General features: G+C 47.4%; 1 protein-coding gene across 1 annotated transcript in view; it reads left to right on the forward strand.

The window, feature by feature from the left end:
• The first annotated feature begins 795 nt into the window (after positions 1 to 795).
• Positions 796 to 19,499, forward strand: part of LOC144762985 (extracellular calcium-sensing receptor-like) — a 283,734-nt gene continuing 265,030 nt past the window's right edge. The window contains exon 1 of the mRNA XM_078648298.1: positions 796 to 854. Within this exon, the coding sequence (XP_078504424.1) occupies positions 796 to 854 (59 nt within the window). The remainder of the gene's footprint in view (positions 855 to 19,499) is intronic.

A 19,499-nucleotide genomic window follows, 5' to 3' on the forward strand; every position in this document is an offset into this window, starting at 1 on the left:
TCTGCCAGGATTTGTATTCACTGTCTGGCTGTGGGATGACAGGGGCGGGGGATGTGCAGTGGCTCCAGAGAGTCTGGATAAGTCAGGCCTGGGCTGAATAGACCTGGGCTGCATTTAGAGTAGGGGGAGGAGATTTCCTTTCACCTGAATGGGCTTTGTCTGCCTCCTACAATGCTGTCTCCACCTCCTGCCAGGAAGCTGGGCCAGAGTGGACATAACTGGTTTAGACTAAGCACAGACACTCTTTGCCTGAGAGAACAAAGGAATTTTGAGTATAAATATTGGGGCCCAGACCCCAACACTTCAGAACTCTTCTGGACCCTGAACACTGCCAAGAAGAAGGGCTTGAGAAGCTGCGAGGAGGAACTACTAGTTTGCTAAGTGCTTGGCTGTGTTGGCCCACAGTGGTTGCTTCTGTCTCGGGCAGTGAAAGGACTGGACTTAACTTTCTGCAACTTTTTTATTGAGTTTCTCCAAGGGTTTGAGGTAGAGCTTGTCCCCTGTTCAAGAAGTCTCAGGAACAGCAAAGACTTCAAGTTCTTCTGCCATAAGCACTGAGGACTGTCTGTTTTGTGCTGCAACAGAAGAATAAGCAACCCAATGCCATCTATGACGCAGCTGGCAACTCTGTGTCCTGAAGGCACCGCAGAGGGCACCGCCGTACGCTGCACCGCAACCTCGGTCTCTCTGACGACGCCACCCAATGTCACCACCGAGCTGCTGCTTGCACCGCAACCTGTGGGCACCACACTTTGCACTGCCTCCCTTCACATTGCCACCTTTGTATCCCCGACAATGACGCTCCATGCCGACATCGATGCTGCTTCTTGCACCGTGGTTCGAGGGCACCACTTGTACGTTACATGACAGATGCTCCTCACCCCGTACTGTGCCATCGACTCCAGTTCATCAAATGACAACAGCACTTCAGCAACGACGATGCTGCTGCTTGCACCGTGACATGCCAGCACTGCGATGAGCACCGCATCACTTCGCACCACACCCCTCATCTCACCGACCCCACTGGATGACCAACACCGAGCCGCTGTACCCGACACCTGCCGACGCCGGCACTCCAGATTTCAACCGCGAGGAGTTCGATCTTCAGCGCATGGTCCTCCAAGGGCCCGACAACTCATGAACCGACTTCCGGAAATGACGCCTGCTGATGCTGGCTCATCAGAGTTCAAGAGGTTGCCAATGCCCTACATTACTAAAGGTTCTGTTTTGCGGGTCTTCCCGACACCGTAGCAGACCCGCAACGCTGCAGTCAGCCACAACTGTTTGAATTTGTTGTTCATTATGCCGTGGTAGCCCCAGACGGAGCTAGCGACTTTCAAGGAACTGTATTTTTCAAGTATTCTTGCAAAGTATACATTCTTAAGTACTGTATTGTGGATTTGGATCGTTTTGGTCTTGTTTTAAGTATATAAAATATTGGATATTTTTCTAAACTTATGTAGTGTCCTTTTGTAGTGTTTCCACTGTATGACTGTTGGTTATGTGCAAATGCTTTACACACTGCCTCTTAGATAAGCCTGACTGCTCGTGCCAAGCTACCAAGGGGGTGATCAGGGGTTATTTTAAAAGTGTATCCCCCTCACCCTCACTAGAAAGAAGGGTCCCTATTTGGACAAAGGTACCTACCTTCCATCTAGAGACCCCCATTTCTCACATTGGTTCTCAGCAGTGAGGATAGGACTTGTGTTTACACTTGACTTACAGTGATTGGTGTGCACCACTATCATATCGCACACCATTACGTGCCACATACTGGTTCTTTTTTCTTCTGGCCCATTTTTGATCCTGCCAGTCTATTGAGAACTTGAACTTGCTACTTCATCATGCCTGAATCAAGAGCATCATCTGTTGCATCCTTGGAAGTAGCCTTTGAGGAGGATAGGTTGGAATCCTACAACGTGAAAGAGTTGAAGGCTATTTGCAAAAACCTAAAAGTCCAAGTCAGAGGCCTCATAAGGAAGTAAGAGTTACAAAAGGCGCTGAGGGCCTGGGTAGCAGCCAGACATGCCAGTGGGCAATCCGGAGATCTCAGTATGGAGGCAGAGGAGCCTCTTCCTAGGGTGGATGTGCTTTTTGGAGGGGGAAACTCTCCAGGCCAGGCATCAGTGGCCTGTACACAGAGGAGCTGGAAGACAGGCGTGAAGCAAGGAAGTTTGAGTTGGATAAACCCAGGATGGAGAATAAAAGGGAAGACAAAAGGATTGCCATGGAGGAATGGAAGATGATCTTAGATCATGAACGTAGTCTTAAGGAGCTGGAGCTAAGGAGTAGACCCAGTTAAGATGGTGGCAGCAATTCATCAGGGCAGGCATATAGAATTTCGCACATCCCCAAGAATGCGGCAAGGAATTCAAGAAGGGGGATGAAATACAAAGGTGGTTTCAGGGTTATGAGGCATCTAATCATATAAAAGGGGTCCCTGAGAAGAATTGGGGGACAGGATGGTGGCCTCTTTTCCCAGGAGAAGCAAGGAACACTGTAGCAGCTTTGAGTAAGGGGTATAACCTCACCCCTCAGCATTCATATTACTTGATCTCTCAGCCGTCTTTGATACGGTGAACCATGTGCAGCTACTTGCTCGTGTCCGGCGGTTGCGAGTCACTGGGACAGTCCTAAAGTGGATTACTTCCTTTTTGGAGGTCTGATCTCAAAAGGTCCAATTAGGAGACTGCACATCCAGGCAGAGCAATCTTCGCTGGGGGGTTCCGCAGGGTTCCGCGCTGTCCCCTTTGCTCTTCAACATCTACCTTCAACCCCTGATTGAGGCTCTGGCAAAAGCAAATCGTCAGGTGTTTAACTCCTTCCATGCTCATGACGAGCTCAGCTCATCATGAGGCACACTGGAGCTGTGCTAATGACGAGCTGACCTTGTCATGAACAATGGGAAATCAGGGAATGCAGCACAGGAGGAAAATATCTCTAGCAGCCAAGGTGTTAACTAAGTGGACGACACTCAGTTAATAGTGCGTATTGACAATTCCCCTGACTCACAGCGTAATGTCCAGAATATTCTCCGGTTCACCATGAACTGGATGACCTCTAACTCCCTGAAGGTGAACCCAGACAAAACCGAAGTACTGGTTCTTACCTCAGGGGTCTCCCCCTGGTCCAGCCTTTTCTGGCCCCAAGAGCGGGGCTCATTTTACCAGGGCGACTTTCTTTGCCCCGTACCAAAGGCACTGCTTATATGAGAGCTTCTTGCTCTTCTTGGTTCAATCCTTATGTTGCACATATTCCTCGATATATAAACTACCACTTTCTCAATCTTTTCATTTTAAGTCCACTTGTTTCCACACGCTCAAAATGATGCCATTTTACAAAGGTTTCTCATGTTATTGCCGTGCCCATCCGGACCTTGATTCAAAAACACGTACTGACGCATATGTTAATCCAGTAACAGTGTTTATTAAAAACCCAATGCATTTCGGGCCTCTGGGGCCCTTCGTCAGGGGTCACTTCAAGAAACAATAAAACATATATTTGTAATTACATTTCATCAATGTATATATATAATCTATTACACCATTTAATCAACGGCATGACTCACTCCTCTTCTCCCAAGTGTCAACGTTATGTGCTTAAAAAACTAGCATTTTATTTATTATATCATGCATCTTTCCCCATGTGTATTCAAACAGAAAAGCTGGCGCCTTTTATTTTAAACAACTGCCCTTTCATAATAAGCGTCACCGTTACATTTAGCCATTTACTCCTATGCTTACTGCCATAATTCCTTCCACAGCAAACCCCTATGTTCGAAGAACTGCCCTTTCCCTTTGCCCATCTTTCATCTACAAGACTCATGAGGTTAATCTTAGATTAAACGCAATGCGTCACTTCACCACCATTAATGATTAGTGCCTCTCTCTGTTTTTTCTAGCACAACGCAATCCATGCACACGCTTGTGTTTCATTATAATCACTAACTTGCATCCTCCCCCCAGTCTATGCATTATATTCCTCACATACCTGCTTTCAAAACTGTCCATTCTCGTCTTTCTGTAACAAGGAAGTGTTTCTTGTTCATTACCACACGCCGGTTTAAATCCTACCCCGAAGCTATCGGCCCCTCCCACTGAGCTGTAATACTAATTGGCCACCTCGTTTCCTCACTTGTTTAGGGAGCACTTCCGGTATTCACTAAATACTACTAAACCCACAATGCAGCGTAAATACTAAACAACACCACTGTGTAAAATGAACTGTTGTGTGAAATCGTAATCAATCCAAAACAATCACAGGTTTTGGCATTGAGGGCCATTGCCGATGTCTCTCGTATAATCCGACCACCACGTACATATTAAGTGCCAATCATAAAAACATTGCTATTCTGAACTTGTTGTTCCGTTGAGCGTGCGAGAAAAATCACAACTACTACTTCAACAGAATATTCATCTTTTAACTGAAGTGGGTGCAGACCCAATTTGGGCAAAAATCAATAAAGTACTTTGTGGAAGTAGGGAATGCACTCCATTATATATAATGTTCAGGACAAATTAATCCAGTTTCTTTATATCGCATGCTCCTTGGCTCCGTGAAGAGTCTGGGCATTAGGCTGGACACTGGACTGACTCTAAAGACCCAGGTGTCTGTCGTAGTGGAAAGCTGCATCAGACTGATGCGGCAACTCCGGAAATTGTTACCCGCTACCATGCAGATGGTGGTGAGGGCTTTAATCTTATCCCGCCTTGATTATGGCAATGCTCCCTGGAAAACTCTTGGGGAAACTCGAAGTGGTCATGAATGACACAGCAAGGTTGATCTACAAATTCCCTCAAAGAGCGCATGCCACCCCCCTGTTGCAACAGTTACATTGGCTCCCCATTAAGCAAAGGGTTAGTTTCAAGGGTCTGTGCATTGCACATAAATCCTAATTTGGCGAAGCACCTAAATACATTTAAGACCGATTGAAGCCCTATGCGCCTGGACGTCACCTTCGTTCGTCACAGGCTGGCTTCCTCGCATGCCCACTTTTCAATAGAGCCACCTTAGGAGGCCGGGCTTTTTCAGTTACCATCCCCCAGATTTGGAACAAGCTATCGGATGGTATGCGTAAGGAAGCCAGACTACTTTCGTTCCGGAGGAGACTTAAGACAATGCTGTTCACAGAGGCGTTCAGACATGCCTACCTTGCCCCGTGTTGAGTTTAGCTGCGTGAAAGGACTCTGTATTGTCTGACCAATGCTGTAGCGCTTAGAGACCTTTGGTGATTAGCGTTTTACAAATACAACTTAGCATAACATAACATGCTGACATGAAGAGCGCCCTTGTCACCAGGTATGGTCTAAATCCTGAGAAGTACAAGGATCAGTTTAGTAAGATGCCAACACTTGGTTAGAATGTGTGGATTCGTTTTGCAGGTCACTAGATGGCTGGGTGAAGGGCAGTAATGTGATAGATTATCAGGCCCCCCACAATTTGATAGCATGGGATTGTTTGTCTGTCTGTGTTCTGAAAAGCTGTACCAGCACTTGGTTGATAGTGAGCTGACTGACCCCATAACACTTGCTGTACAGGCGGACCACTGGGTGAGTACCAGGGCCCACAAGAAAGCATTTGGGAGAGACTGATCCGAAGGTGGGCAGGGTCCCTGGCAGAAGAGTGAGGGGGACAAAGGTAAAGCACAGGAGTTCCCTAAAGGGCCCCAAACAAATACCCATGGTAAAGGGTCCCATCCCCAGGAGCAAAGAAAGCAGTGGTCTCTTAAAGAAAGCCTGCAGAGACCGCCCCCTGCAAGGGCCATGTCTCTGAGCAGGTGGGTCACTTGAAGGGTGACCCCAGGTGTCTTAAGATGGCACAGCCACCCACCAGTGTGCAGACCAAGGTGTTGGCTAGTGTGGCACTTGGGGAGTAGGGGTGCCCACAGGAGGGTGGGGATTCCACAGAAATGAACCTCATCTCACTAAGGGACATGCCTGTTGATTGTCCGCTAAGTAATGACCTGGAACAGTTCTTGTGGAAGGATGTTGAGCTCAGGTCTCACTTGGAGATGCTTGTGTTGCCAGAGTGGGCATGCGTGACCACTCGGCCAATGGCTGCCAGGAAGGGTAATCAAAAGGACTTGAGTCTGAAACAGTGGCCCAGGTTCCTGCCAAGAGAAAAGGCAGGGGGCGTGGGAAATCCACCCCTGAGGTTCCCATAGTCCGGGAGGAGGCTGACCATGAGGGGGACGCCCTTGTATCCATAGGGGAGCAGGTAGCTGAACTGGGGGACTTATCTGAGCTGACCCACTGGTAGCAGGAAGGTGGTCCCAACAGAGAGGAATTCTGCCTGGAGCAGAAAGAATGCCCTTCTCTAGAGGGTTTGAGGTAGGAGGCTGCAAACCAGGCAGCTGGTGATCAGCTTGGATCATATTGGATCTACTGGGAGAATGGTCTCCTGAACAGCGAGCCTGAGATTGTTGAGCCTGGGTCAGTCCATGTGCTGGTGGTACCCCAGTGCTTCAGGACCACCGTACTGGCCTTGCTCACAACGTCCCTTTGGCAGGACATTTGGGGCGGGATAAGAGCTTTGGCAGGTTTGTCACCCACTTGTGAAGGCACTCAGATGGACAATGCAGGTCTTGCCAAACTTTCCATGCAAGTGGTAAGAGTGGGAGAAAGTGTAAGGCTCCTCTACAACCTTTTCCAGTTGTTGGAACCCCTTTTGAAAGGGTTGGGATGGACATTGTGGGGTCACTGGATCCCAAGACAGCCATGGGCAACAGGTACATCCTGGTCTTGGTGGACCATGCCACCCGGTACCCGGACAACGACAACACCAGTGGTGGGCCGGGCGTTAATGGGGATCTTTTCCCACATGGGTTTCCCCAGAGAGGTGGTTTCTGACCATGAGACCAATTTCATATCCAAGTATATGACATCCCTGTGGAAAGAGTGTGGTGTAACCTATAAGTTCACCACTCCTTACCACCCACAAGGTAATGATTTGGTGAAGAGATTAACCCAAACCTTGAAAGGGCATGATCAAGGGTCCAACAGAACCCATGAGGCGTAAGTGGGACGTCCTCTTGGCATGCCTTCTCTTTGCATACAGGCAGGTACCACAGAAGTTTCTAGGGTTCAGTCCGTTTGAACTTCTGTGTGGGCACCCTATGAGAGGACCTCTTAGTTTGGTCAAGGAAGGCTGGGAGGCAGCTCCCAGGAAAACTCCCCAGGATGTTTTTAGCTATATATTTGCCTCCAGGAACCAAATTGCTTGCTTCAGGAAACTCGCTCCGGCGCACCTGGAAGCAAGCAAGGAGGAGATGAAATGCTGGTATGACCAGAATGCCACTCTGGTAGAGGTTCAGCCTGGCCAAAAAGTGTGGGTCACGGCCCCAGTGAAACCTTGTGCCTTGCAGGATAAGTAGACTGGACCTTTTGAGGTGGTGGAGTGCAAAAGTGATGTCACCTACCCTTTGAGGGACTTCCATGTGAACCGCCTCAAGCCTCATTTGAGAGGTCCGAAGTGAGCATGCTCCTGGCGATAGATAATGGGTGGAAGAGGAGAGTAAACCTCTCTCGCTCACCTCTTGAATACCGAGCAGAATACCGAGCAGAACGATGGGTCAGTGGAAGGTGTGATCCCCTACATTGACCCCAGAGCGGCAGGTTGACTGTCACCAGTTGTTGGGACTGTTTGCCACACTGTTCTCTCTGACCCCAGGTGTTACTCACTGGTGTACCCATGATGTGGACACTGGTGACAGCCCTCCTGTTAAACAAAGAATTGGCAGGTTGACTGACCAAGTCAGGGCCACCATCAAAGAGGATGTATCTAAGATGTTGGCGTTAGGGGTGATAGAGCCCTCCAACAGTCATTGGGCTAGCCCAGTAGTCTTGGTCCCAAAGGCTGCTACACCCGGAGGCACTCCAGAACTGCCGTTTTGTGTGGAATACCGTGGGCTCAATGCCGTCACCAGGACTGACGCACACCCCATTGGTATTTGAAAAACTATTTTATAGGGCACACACTGAGCCCGCTCTAGGGTTTCTGAACAAGCGCCTGGGAAAGCTTGATGCCCATACGAGAGTGCTGGGAAAAGGAAGGCTTGAGTGACCTTTCTAATGGCCTCTGCTGAGTGACTTTTTAACTTGTTCAATTTTATTAAACCATACGTTATGGCTGTCGATTTATTAATCAGATCCTTTTTGTGAGCGGTGGATCTTGCTGTTTCTGTGAACCATATCCCCAAGTACTTATATTTCTGCACTGTGTTAATTTTTCTGAAACTATAGTGCATGTGATACGTTTTTTTATCTTTTTGCCGGCCTATTACTATGATCTTGGTCTTATATGAGTTGATAGTAAGGTGGTTGGATGTGCAGTATTCATGGAAACTGGTGAAAGCTCTTTGGAGGTCCACTTTGGTGTGATCAATGACGACTATGCCATCTGCATCTTAAAGAATGTGTAAAGGACAATTGCTTAGTCGGGGAGTGGCCAGGCATCTGTTGACGAGAGCTTTTCACACATCGGCGGTATACAAGTTGAAAAGAAGGGGGGCTAGCACAAAACCTTGTTTCAAACCACCAGTTGTGCAGATTTTTGCCGAGAGAGACTTGGGGCCTGTTTTCACCTGGACCCAGGTTTCTGAATAGAGGGACATTATGACTGTTAGAAGTGAACATGGAATGCCATAGTTCGCTAGTTTCTTCCACAACAGTTATCTGTCAACCTTATCCAAGGCTGCGGGTAAATCAACAAAGCAGCAAAAGAGTGGAGGTTGGTGCAGCTGGGTTGCATGGTGACAGATGGCAGATAGAGCAATTATATTGTCAGTTGTTGCGGCTCCACCTTGGAAGCCTGTTTGAAAGAAAGGGAACAACTCATTTTCTTCAGCCCAGTTTTCTGTTTTTTTCAAAAGGATATGTGCATATACGTTGGCTTCTAGGTCTAACAAGGCTATTAGGCGATAGTTGTTCGGGTTAAGCCAGTCTCCTTTTTTGTGAATTGGGCATAGTATTGATCCCTTCCAAGCTTCTGGGGTTTTTCCGAGGTTATATGTGTTGTTGAATAGTGGGGTCAGTAGCATTGCCCAGCCCTCAGGAGCGGTTTTGAAAATCCCCGCAGGGAAGCCATTTGGGCCTGGCGCCCCGCTAGATTTCATAGATTTGATTAATCTTGGAATATCCCTTGGTTGAATTGGAGTTTGATTTTCATCTGTATTCAATGGGACTGAGACCGTGGTGGGTGTAGGGTTCTGTGCCAGAAACTGTGTCCTCACATGGTTCTCCCACACAGGTGCCGGGACCGCGTTTGACCTCAGGGGTCTGAGGGATTTTAATGTATTCACATACTGCCAGAATTGAGCTAAAGATCCTTCTTTGAGCATAGAAAATATATTTTTCCATTCCACGTCTTGCTGAGCACATTTTAAAGCCCAGGTGTTTTTTTCGTGGGCATTCCATGCTCCCTTTACTGCCAGGAGATTTCCGTGTGTTGAATTTAGTTTAAACAGGCGGGATTTCTTCCTCAGGTTCCTCCGCGTAAGATTAATGCTTCGTTCTGACAGAGATGTATTAATGTCTCTTTATATTTGTTGAAATCACTTTGAGAGGCATCTGTGGCCCTGGAGAAGTACTACCAGCTCTCTGGTCATCAGATCCCAATTTGTTAACAGAAGATTTCCTGGATGATCCTGTAATTGGAGGTTCACATTGTTGAGCCATTTAGCCACCTGGGGCGAGTGAAAAGGTTGCCACTTTATTCGCTTTATCATGTTCATTAATTCATCCTCTGTAGAGTGGCCTAGCTCCTGGCCGGTATCTGCTCTCTGGTGGTTTAAATTCAGATTTATTACCAGGGTATTATGATCACTTTCTGTGCGAATTACGATGGCAAAGCTCTGAAGATGATTAATTAAGCCACTTGACATGAAGATGTAATCGATTGTAGAGATTTTCTTAAACTTGGGACAGGCATCTGGAGTCTGGTCTGCCGATTTTAGACGGTATATGGTGAGTACATTGTTGAATTGGTCGTGTTCACTATTTCCTCTGTCTGGCGTTATGACGATGGCCCAAGTATTTGGTGTTAAAATCGCCTACCAGCAGAATTTCGTGTGCGGGATAAGATTCGATGATTGTCTTGATGCTCGAACACAGGGTCCCCATAGGGAGTGCTTTTGAGGATTTACGGGGATTAAGGTAACATTTATGAGGACCAATGAGAAAGTCTTCTGGCTGCTTTTTAGGCCTTTGATGGCTAGGGCTTGCACATTCTGGTGGGCTTGCGTATGAGTGAAGGTCGAGACTATGAGAGATTGTCTTAAAAAATTGAAAATCCCCCCGAAGGCCGCCCAAATAAGCTTATTTGCATTGCCGATTGAAAACGTTCATAATACCCATAGATTGCTGTGGGGATCAGTGACCAGGTCTCCTGGAGGTAGATGATGTAGTTGTTTAAAAAGTTGTGCCCTTGTATGGACGGAGTGTTGAAGCCCACCCCGCCACATTCAGGAGATAATGGAGAGTTGATCTTTTGATGCCAATTTCTGAAGCTGAATGGGCACCGCGATTGGCCTGGGAGAGAATTCTCTTCTGCTAGGTAGTGTAAAGGAAGTTATTGTCCTTGAGAGCTGAGTATGTGCTAATCCTCTCGGTGTTCTGGGCTGTGGGTTGCCAGTTAATAATCCAGTCATTTTCACCACAGCGGATCGTTAATGGATTGGATGGGAGTGATGTACTTACTAGGCAATCGTGAATGGCACCCCAGGCTCGCTTCAGTGTATATTTTCTTGAAGGGGATCTGTGGTCCTCAATTAGAACATGAGAATATTTCTTGGCCGAGTGGGCTCTAATTCTATTCCCCATTCGTCGAAGGTGGAAGCTTCTTTGAGAATAGCATCTCTCGTGGCAGTTGAATCCCAGTTTGTGATTGTGGAATCATGTGCCCTGGTCCCCGGTATGTGGTCGAATTTTACTGAGTGTAGTTCCACTGAAGTTAGGTGCTTGAGGGAAGGTATATGTTGAAATAATTTTAACAAGTTCCTTCTTCCTTCTTTTCCCTGTCCCCTTTAATATGGGGAAGCGAGGCTTTCCCCAATGGATGAAATTGGGGAGCAAACTTTCACTTGCTTGCTGGCCTGTTTCCTTATAATCCCTTAACACTGGGGACCAGGGCGCATGTTTATGTCTAGTCATTCCATGTGTGTATAGAGGGAGGCTGTGGATTTACTCCCATGTGACCTTTTTCTCCGCAGATAGTTTCATGGGTTGAGGTGGTCTGGGATTTCTTGTATGGTCCTGTATATTTATACTCCCCCTCGGAAAGGTTTCCTGCACATGTTCGTTGTCCCTTGTAGAGTTGACCGTCGTATGCGTGAGTGTTCTTCGAGGGGGTTCAGTTTGAGTGGTCATTGATGATGAGCTGGTAGAAGTGGAGAACAGGGTGGCAATGATGTATATAATGTTCTGTACGGCTGATGTTTCTACACTGTAGAGGATGCCAGTGGCTGTAGTTTGAACTGCGCACCTGCTTGGAGGATGGTTTGGACTCTTGTTGTTTATTAATTTTCCTGTACTGGCTTGATGTATCACTGGAATATCAGCCAGGGATCCAAACGTAGCCGTTGATTGTGTTGGAGTCAGTAGAAAATCACTTTGCTTGCCATATACCAATTCATCTGTGTTTGGTTTTCTTTGGGTGCTCTGAGTGTCTCCCTGTGTCGGTGAGCGCTCCTTTTTCTGAATATTCACAACTGGGTTGTTGGAGTGCGAGCTGGACCCTGGATTAGATCTTTTATTAAAAGTAGGGAAAAGTTTGACCGGCTTTCCTTGTTGTACAATAGTGCCTGTTCTTGGTCCTTGGCCTATTGTCACCTGAAATCTTTTTTGTAGGCGCTGCTTTTTGGAGAGTTTTTTCAGTTTCTTTTTTGCTCATCTGAATAAAATAGGTTCTCTCGAGATATGAGTGATAGAAGCTTGCTGAGAGTTGTTGATAACCGTGCAGTTGCTTTCACATCACTGCTGGGGTAATGCCATCTGAATTCTCTGCCACTTCCACCCCTGACCGAGGGTTCCCCTGTGCACCAACTACTGGCGAGGCTGGGCTTGTCACCAGAAGTGCTAACATGGCAGGAGGAGATGGTGGTATATGGGGTAAGCTCCTGGCGTGATGGCTGTGTTTAAAGCGGGGTTCAAGTGAATGGGACGAGTGAGGCTCTACAGGGCAGGTGCAGGCTGCACCCGGGACTAACCTGGCTGCCTCCGCACCCCCCTGAGGCTCTCTCTCTGCGGCTTCTACCTGACAGAGGTTGTACTTGTCTCGGTAGAACCGGACCCGCCTCACCCACTAAGTGCCTTGGAATTTAAAGTCAAGCCTGTCCCTGCCACTGCTTTCAGGTGCTACTACGGGAACTGCCTCAGGCGCTCCCTCGGTTGCCTCAGGTGCTCCAGTTCACCTCTCTATGCTGGCTCTGTGCCACAAGTGCTGCGGAGCTCTATGAGTTGACCGGGTGTCACCTAGAAGCTCTCTGGTCCTCCGACGTGGTGCCGTTCAATTCTGCTCTCCTGCACCTCGCTCCTCGCAGCAGCCAGCCGCGGCTCACTTGCTACCGGAAGTCAGGCTCTGGAGGTCAGGCAAGGGAAATGCCCATGAGTCACTTGGTAATACCGTATGGACACGCGCAACAGGTTTCTGGCACCAACCCCTACAGGGAATGGACTTTACGGTGGAACACTGCCCTGGCACAGAACACGTCAACGCAGATAGTCTGTCCAGATTCTTACACCTTAGAGAAGAGAACTCCCAGGAGGTTGGGTAGTTCTCCCTACTTTCAGGTAGAGGGGATATGTGTTAGTCTTGGCATGTTTTGGCATGTTTCTCCAGTCTTTTTGCTTTCTGATCTCCTGGTTTTGACTCTGTTTTTGCTTGTTAGGTGTGTCTGTGCACTTTCTAAATGCTTTTCAGTGTTTAAAGTACAAGTGCTCCTGGTGTAAATTGTTGCTATGGATTGGTGTTTCCATGATTGGCATATTTTATTTACTAGTCAGTCCCTAGTACCGTGCTCTGTGTGTGCCCAGGACCTGTAAATCAAACGCCGCTAATGGGACTGCAGCACTGATTGTGCCACCCACATAAGCAGCCTGTAAGTGTAACTCAAATCTGCCACTGCAGTGTCTGTGTGAAATTTAGTACTGACATGTCGACTTGGCAAGTGCACCCACTTGTCACGCCCTACCTTTCCCCTTCCTTACATTTTAGTCCCCCTTAAGGTAGGCCCAAGGTACCCCGGTGGGTGGGGTGCAGTGTATGTGAAAGTTAGGACATGCCCTGGTGTGGGTGGCATGTCCTGATAGTGAAATACTGTCTGTTTCGTTTTTCACTATTGTTACCTGTTACCTTAGGATAGAATGGGGAGTTTGCTTATAACATCCTATACTATCAAAAAAGAAAGAGGGGGGACCAGTGAGCTAATTAATGGTCCAGTGTCCGTGCTCCCCAAACGTTTACGCAAAAACAAGTATGGGGCACTGCTCCAGGGGTAGGGGGCAAACAGTCACCCATGTGCTATTAAAAGGAAAGGGAGAGAAAGTAGGAGTCCCAGGTGAAGCGGACCCATCAGACAAGGAAAAGAACATGTCTTGTCTCTTGTAGCCCTCACTCACCCCGAAGGGGTGCCTTTCCACGATCCTGGGTTCCCCTACATGTCCTATGTTTAACTAGGGGATTACTCACTCCCCTCTCTTGGGCTCATTTTCTTTTTTACTTTTTTTTTTGACATTGGTATGCTGTGCACACGGCAGTGGTACGCTATGTTGCATTAAGATTGTCTAATGCTCATCCTATGTATCTTTCTTTTCTTTTCTATCCTAGGTTCTGATCAGGAGCAGCATAATGGCCCGCCCTGACATATACAATGGGTATTTATCTTTTAATAATTTTTCACATGCACTTCACCGTACTTTCCAATCCTGGTCCTGAAGAAGTGGCAACAACCTTTTTGTGGCACAGAGGCCCGAAACATGTTGACCGTTTTATGATACCTAGGCATAATGTGCCACTTGGGATTATACTCTACTTGAGAGCTTTTACTCTGACAAGGGCGTAGCTGTATACCCCCTTTTTTTAGGCTACCCTTGTTCAGTCTTAATCCTCACTTTGGTACCCACATCTAGGACCCACATACCCCACACACCCGCATGCACCATCCGGCATGTCTCAAAAGATCTCCGCCAAAGTGACCCTTCGGGGGACCCTTGGGGATTTCAGCACCGGCCCAATGAGGAGCAAAATGCCCGATGATGAAGCATGACACCCTTCAGGGGGTGTGAGGGCTACAAGAGAAAAAAAATGTCCTTTCCCTTGTCTGATGAGTCAGCTTCACCTGGGACTCCCACTTTCTCTCCCTCTCCTTTTAATAGCACAGGGGTGACTGTTTGCACCCTAGCCCTGGACCAGTGTCCCCATACTTGTTTTTGCGTAAAGGTTTGGGGAGCACGGACACTGGACTATTAATTAGCTCTCTGGTCCCCCCTCTTTCTTTTTTGATAGAATAGTTGCACGGCACCCATTGTCTTGACTATCCGTTCTGATTTCCATTTCTTGTTCGGACACGAGCTGGTGTATTCACCAGGATGAGAGGCTTCTTAGGAATACACTTTAGGAACACACATCTGATGTATTAGTGGTGGCAGCCCTCCCATCTCCTCCTTCCCATCCCCCCCTTTCCCTGCAATAATGACAGGCTTGAATTACCCAAATAATTTTAAAATATACGTAGGTATTGGTTCAATACCTTGCCTTTAAGTTATCAGTACCATTGGGCACGTTTGAATTTTAACATTGCTGCCTTGGATATGATGTTGGCATAAGAGGGTTCCCCTATATATTTTTTTAAAAACATCAGCACACATAGTCCCCGTATACTACTGGCTTTGGGACATTAGAGTGTGGCTTCATTGATTTATTTGTCCAGATTGCCTTAACAAAAAACCTCCATTCGGGGCGCCCATGCGCTGGGGAGTAGTTCTCCCTGCTAACGCATGCGCACTACAGTTTATTCCACACGCGAATGCGTATTGTTACCGGTAGTGTGGCACACCCCGGAAGAGGGCCCGCCCAGGCACCTTCATGCTTATTGGATTTCAGCTCCCGTCCCGCAGCCATGAATACGTTACCGGCTGGCGGTGAGACGCAGTAAGTGCAAAGGCTTTGGCACCTGTCATAATCGTGATTAGAGTTTGGACGATGGGGAAGTGTGATGGAGCCAATTGTCGTAAGCATTACGCTTGTATCTCTGGATGTACTGACTTATACATCCTCTTGTAATATCTCTTTCACTAGCCTGGCAAGGTGCGGGCATCTATCGCTCACAGTCACTGGAGCGAGTCTCGTTAAGGTGGGAGGTAAGACTATCTTTGAGTAATTTGTATACCGATATCTAGGGGGATGGACTATGGTTCTGTGGAGACTTGGTATGTTCAAGGGACACCCTATATACGACTATATAGTTATTATGGTGTAGGATGGAGCACATCCTTTCCACAGTTTGCCCCCCCCCCCTTTGAGAATCTGCCTGCCTTTCCACGATCCCGGGCTCCCCTACATGTCCTATGTTTAATTAGGGGATTACTCACTCCCCCTACTTGGGCTCGTTTTCTTTTTTACTTTTTTCTTTGACATTGGTATTCTGTGCACACGGCAGTGGCACGCTATGGTGCAGTAAGATTGTCTAATGCACATCCTATGTATCTTTCTTTTCTTTTCTATCCTAGGTTCTGATCAGGAGCAGCATGATGGCCCGCCCTGAAATATACGATGGGTATTTATCTTTTAATACTTTTTCACGTGCACTTCACCATACTTTCCAATTCTGGTCCCGAAGAAGCACCAATGACCTTTTTGCGGCAACAGAGGCGCGAAACATGTTGACCGTTTTATGATACCTAGGCACAATGTGCCGCTTGGGATTATACTCTACTTAAGAGCTTTTACTCTGACAGGGGTGTAGCTGTATACCACCCCCCCTTTATTTAGGCTACCCTTGTTCAGTCTTAATCCTCACTATGCATGCACTATGGTACCCACATCTAGGACCCACATACCTACCACACCTGCATGCACCATCCAGCATGTCTCAAAAGATCTCCACCAAAGTGACCCTTCGGGGGACCCATTTGCGATAGCAGCGCCGGCCCAAAGCAGAGCAAAATGCCTGATGGTGAAGCATGACACCCTTCGGGGTTTGTGAGGGCTACAAGAGACAAGACATGTTCTTTCCCTAGTCTGATGGGTCCGCTTCACCTGGGACTCCTACTTTCTCTCCCTTTCCTTTTAATAGCACATGAGTGAGTGTTTGCACCCTAGCCCTGTAACAGTATAACATTTTATAAACATAACTACCCCTGGGAACAAGGTAGGAAAATAAAGTTTAGTATGCCTAAACTCAGAATGTTAAAATGCATCTTTCAGTGAGGGTGATTTTTACATTCTGTCTTTGAAAATACCACTTTTAGAAAGTAGGTATTTTCTTGCTAAGCCATCCAGTGTGCCTCTCCTACGATGTGTACAGACTGTCTGGCTTTGGGGTGACAGGGGCTGGGGATGTGCAGTGGCTCCAGAGAGTCTGGATAAGTCAGGGCTAAACTGAATAGACCTGGGTTGCATTTAGAGTAGGGGGGTGAGATTTCCTTTTCCCTTGATGGGCTTGGTCTGCCTTCCACAATGATGTCTCCACCACCTGCCACGAAGCTGGGCCAGAGAGAACAGAACTGGTTTGGATTAAGCACAGACACTCTCTGCCTGAGAGAACAAAAACATTTTGAGCATAAATATTGGGGCTCAGACCCCAACACTTCAGAACTCTTTTGGACCAAGAAGACTGCCAAGATGAAGATCTGGAGAAGCTGTGAGGAGGAACTACCACTCTGCTGAGTGCTTTGCTGTGTTGGCCTGCAGTGGCTGCTTCTGTCTAGGGGAGTGAAAGGACTTGTCTGAACTTTCTGCAACTTCTTTATTGAGTTTCTCCAAGGGCTTGAGGTAGCGTTTGCCCCCTGTTCTAGAAGTCTCAGGAACAGCAAAGACTTCAAGCTCTTCAGCCATCAGCACTGGGGACTGTGTGTTTTGTGCTGCAACAGAAGAAAAAGCAACTTGACGCAGTCTATGATGCCATTGCCTAGGCCGCTGCCGACTCCATGTCCTGATGGCACCAGAGAGGGCACCGCTGCACACTGCAAACTGTGGACATCACACTTCACACCACCTCGCTTCATGCCACCACCTTGGTATCCCCAATGACGCCACTCCACGCCTACATCAATGCCGCTGCTTGCACCGTTGTTCGAGGGCACCGCTCATAAGTTACAGAACATATCGCCCACATCGCGCACCGCATCCTTGGCCTACCGATACTGGCGCCATCGACTCCAGTTTCTCAGCCGTTGTCAGCGCTTTAGCAATGATGACGCTGCTGCTTGAACCGTGACCTGCCAGCACAGTGACAAGCACTGTATCACTTCGCACCGCAGCCCTAGTCTCAACGATGCCACTAACCGACCGTCACGAGTCGCTGCCTGCAGCTTGATCTTAGAGCACTGCACGCTGCACTGCTGCACTTCGCACCACAGCAGCCGACACCTGCTAACGACGATGCTCCTGACTTCAACCGCGAGGAGTTCGCTCTGCAGCGCGTTTGACTTCAATGGCCTGACGATTCCTGCACCGACTTACAGAACCGACGCCTGCTGATGCCTGCTCATCGGAGCTCAACGAGAGGTTGCCAATGCCCTACATTTCTAAAGTTACTGTATTGCAGGTCTTCCTGACACCGTAGCTCAATGTAGACATGCAGAAAATGACTTACAGTGCCAAGTGATCACAGTGGTTAAGCCGCGTACAAAGAGGCGCAGACCTGAATTCTTTACTGAATAAAGAAAAGCTGAAGTGGATACTATGAACTAAGTGCTTACACTCTGGCTAGAACAGAGCAGAGGACTGCACTACTCTGCTATAACTGTGCCTGCCTTATGACAACTACATTATGCCTGTATACTGTGCATGGACTTTACCTAGGTCCTACAATATTTTTAAAAAATGTCAAACTCCATATATCACCACATTACGCCTTTGTCATGTGTACAATTCCTGTAATGTTCTACAATGCTTGGTTTGTTTTTGCAAATGTATGATTCATAAATTATCCTAAATGTTTAAGATCCAAAATGCATGAATAATCTACACCAGTCGCATTGCAATGTTAAATGGTAGATACACTTAGTACTTTCTCATTGGGATGTTAGTTCATTGTGTCACTTTTCCATTGATGGATAACAATTGTAATGATCTTCTTATCCGTTTGTATTGATGATTGATGATTGAAAGGATCTGTTTATATGTTGTGATTAACTGTCAATACTGATTGCCTAGCTACTTTATATGTTAATACACTATGTGCAGTAAATACTACATTGTATAGACCATCACCCACTCACTCATAACCAGCAAACTGGACTATCGAAATGCCCTCTACGCCAGAATCAACAAATTCCTTCTACGCAAAATCCAGACCATCCAGAACACCACTGCCAGACTCGTCCTCGGCATCCCGCAACATGAACACATCACGCAACACCTGCAAGACCTCCACTGGCTCCCTGTCAAGAAGAGAGTAACCTTCAAGGTACTCACCCACGCCTACAAATCGCTCCACAATACTGATTTCCCTAGCTGCTTTATATGTTAATGCACTATGTGCAGTAAATACTACATTGTATTCGGCTGAGTACAAATGTATATGAACCAGTTCTATGGAGCTATTCCTTCACTCTGCCTCTGTAAACCTTTAGTTTCCTAATTCATATTGTTTTACTCTCTGATATTCTTAACCATTACTAAGATGGCTGCTGCTTTTTCTTTACTCCCAGTTAGTATTGGTTACCCTTTCACTTAGATCACAGCTTTCCAAACTTTTCATGTTGGTGACACACTTTTTGGAGATGCATCATTTTGGGACACAGTAAGGCAGTGTAGCGATCTTGATGAGAAATCCAGAACCACCTTAGGGAGGTCAGTGGGGGGTTCGCCCCCCGGAAGAAAATGTTGAAATAAAAGTGGGCAAATGGTGCATTTCCAAGGAAATTTGACAAAGCAGGAAGGTTACTAAAGCAATTGTGAATCAGTTCTGACAAAGACAGCGACCGGCAAAACTGGGTGTAAGGTCTGTCTGTCTCCCTCTGTCTCCCTCCCTCTATCTCCCTCTCGCTCTGTCTCCTCTCTCTCCCTCTCTCTCTGTCTCCCTCTCTCTCTGTCTCCCTCTCTCTCTGTCTCTCTCTCCCTCTCTCTCTCCCTCTCTCTCTGTCTCCCTCTCCCTCTCTCTCTCCCTCTCTCTCTGTCTCCCTCTCTCTCTGTCTCCCTCTCTCTCTGTCTCTCTCTCCCTCTCTCTCTCTCTCCCTCTCTCTCTGTCTCCCCTCTCTCTCTGTCTCCCCTCTGTCTCTGTCTCCCTCTCTCTCTCTCTCTGTCTCCTCCCTCTGTCTGTCTCCCTCTCATTCCCTCTG

Source organism: Lissotriton helveticus, chromosome 6, assembly GCF_964261635.1.
Source record: "Lissotriton helveticus chromosome 6, aLisHel1.1, whole genome shotgun sequence".
NCBI lineage: Eukaryota > Metazoa > Chordata > Amphibia > Caudata > Salamandridae > Lissotriton > Lissotriton helveticus.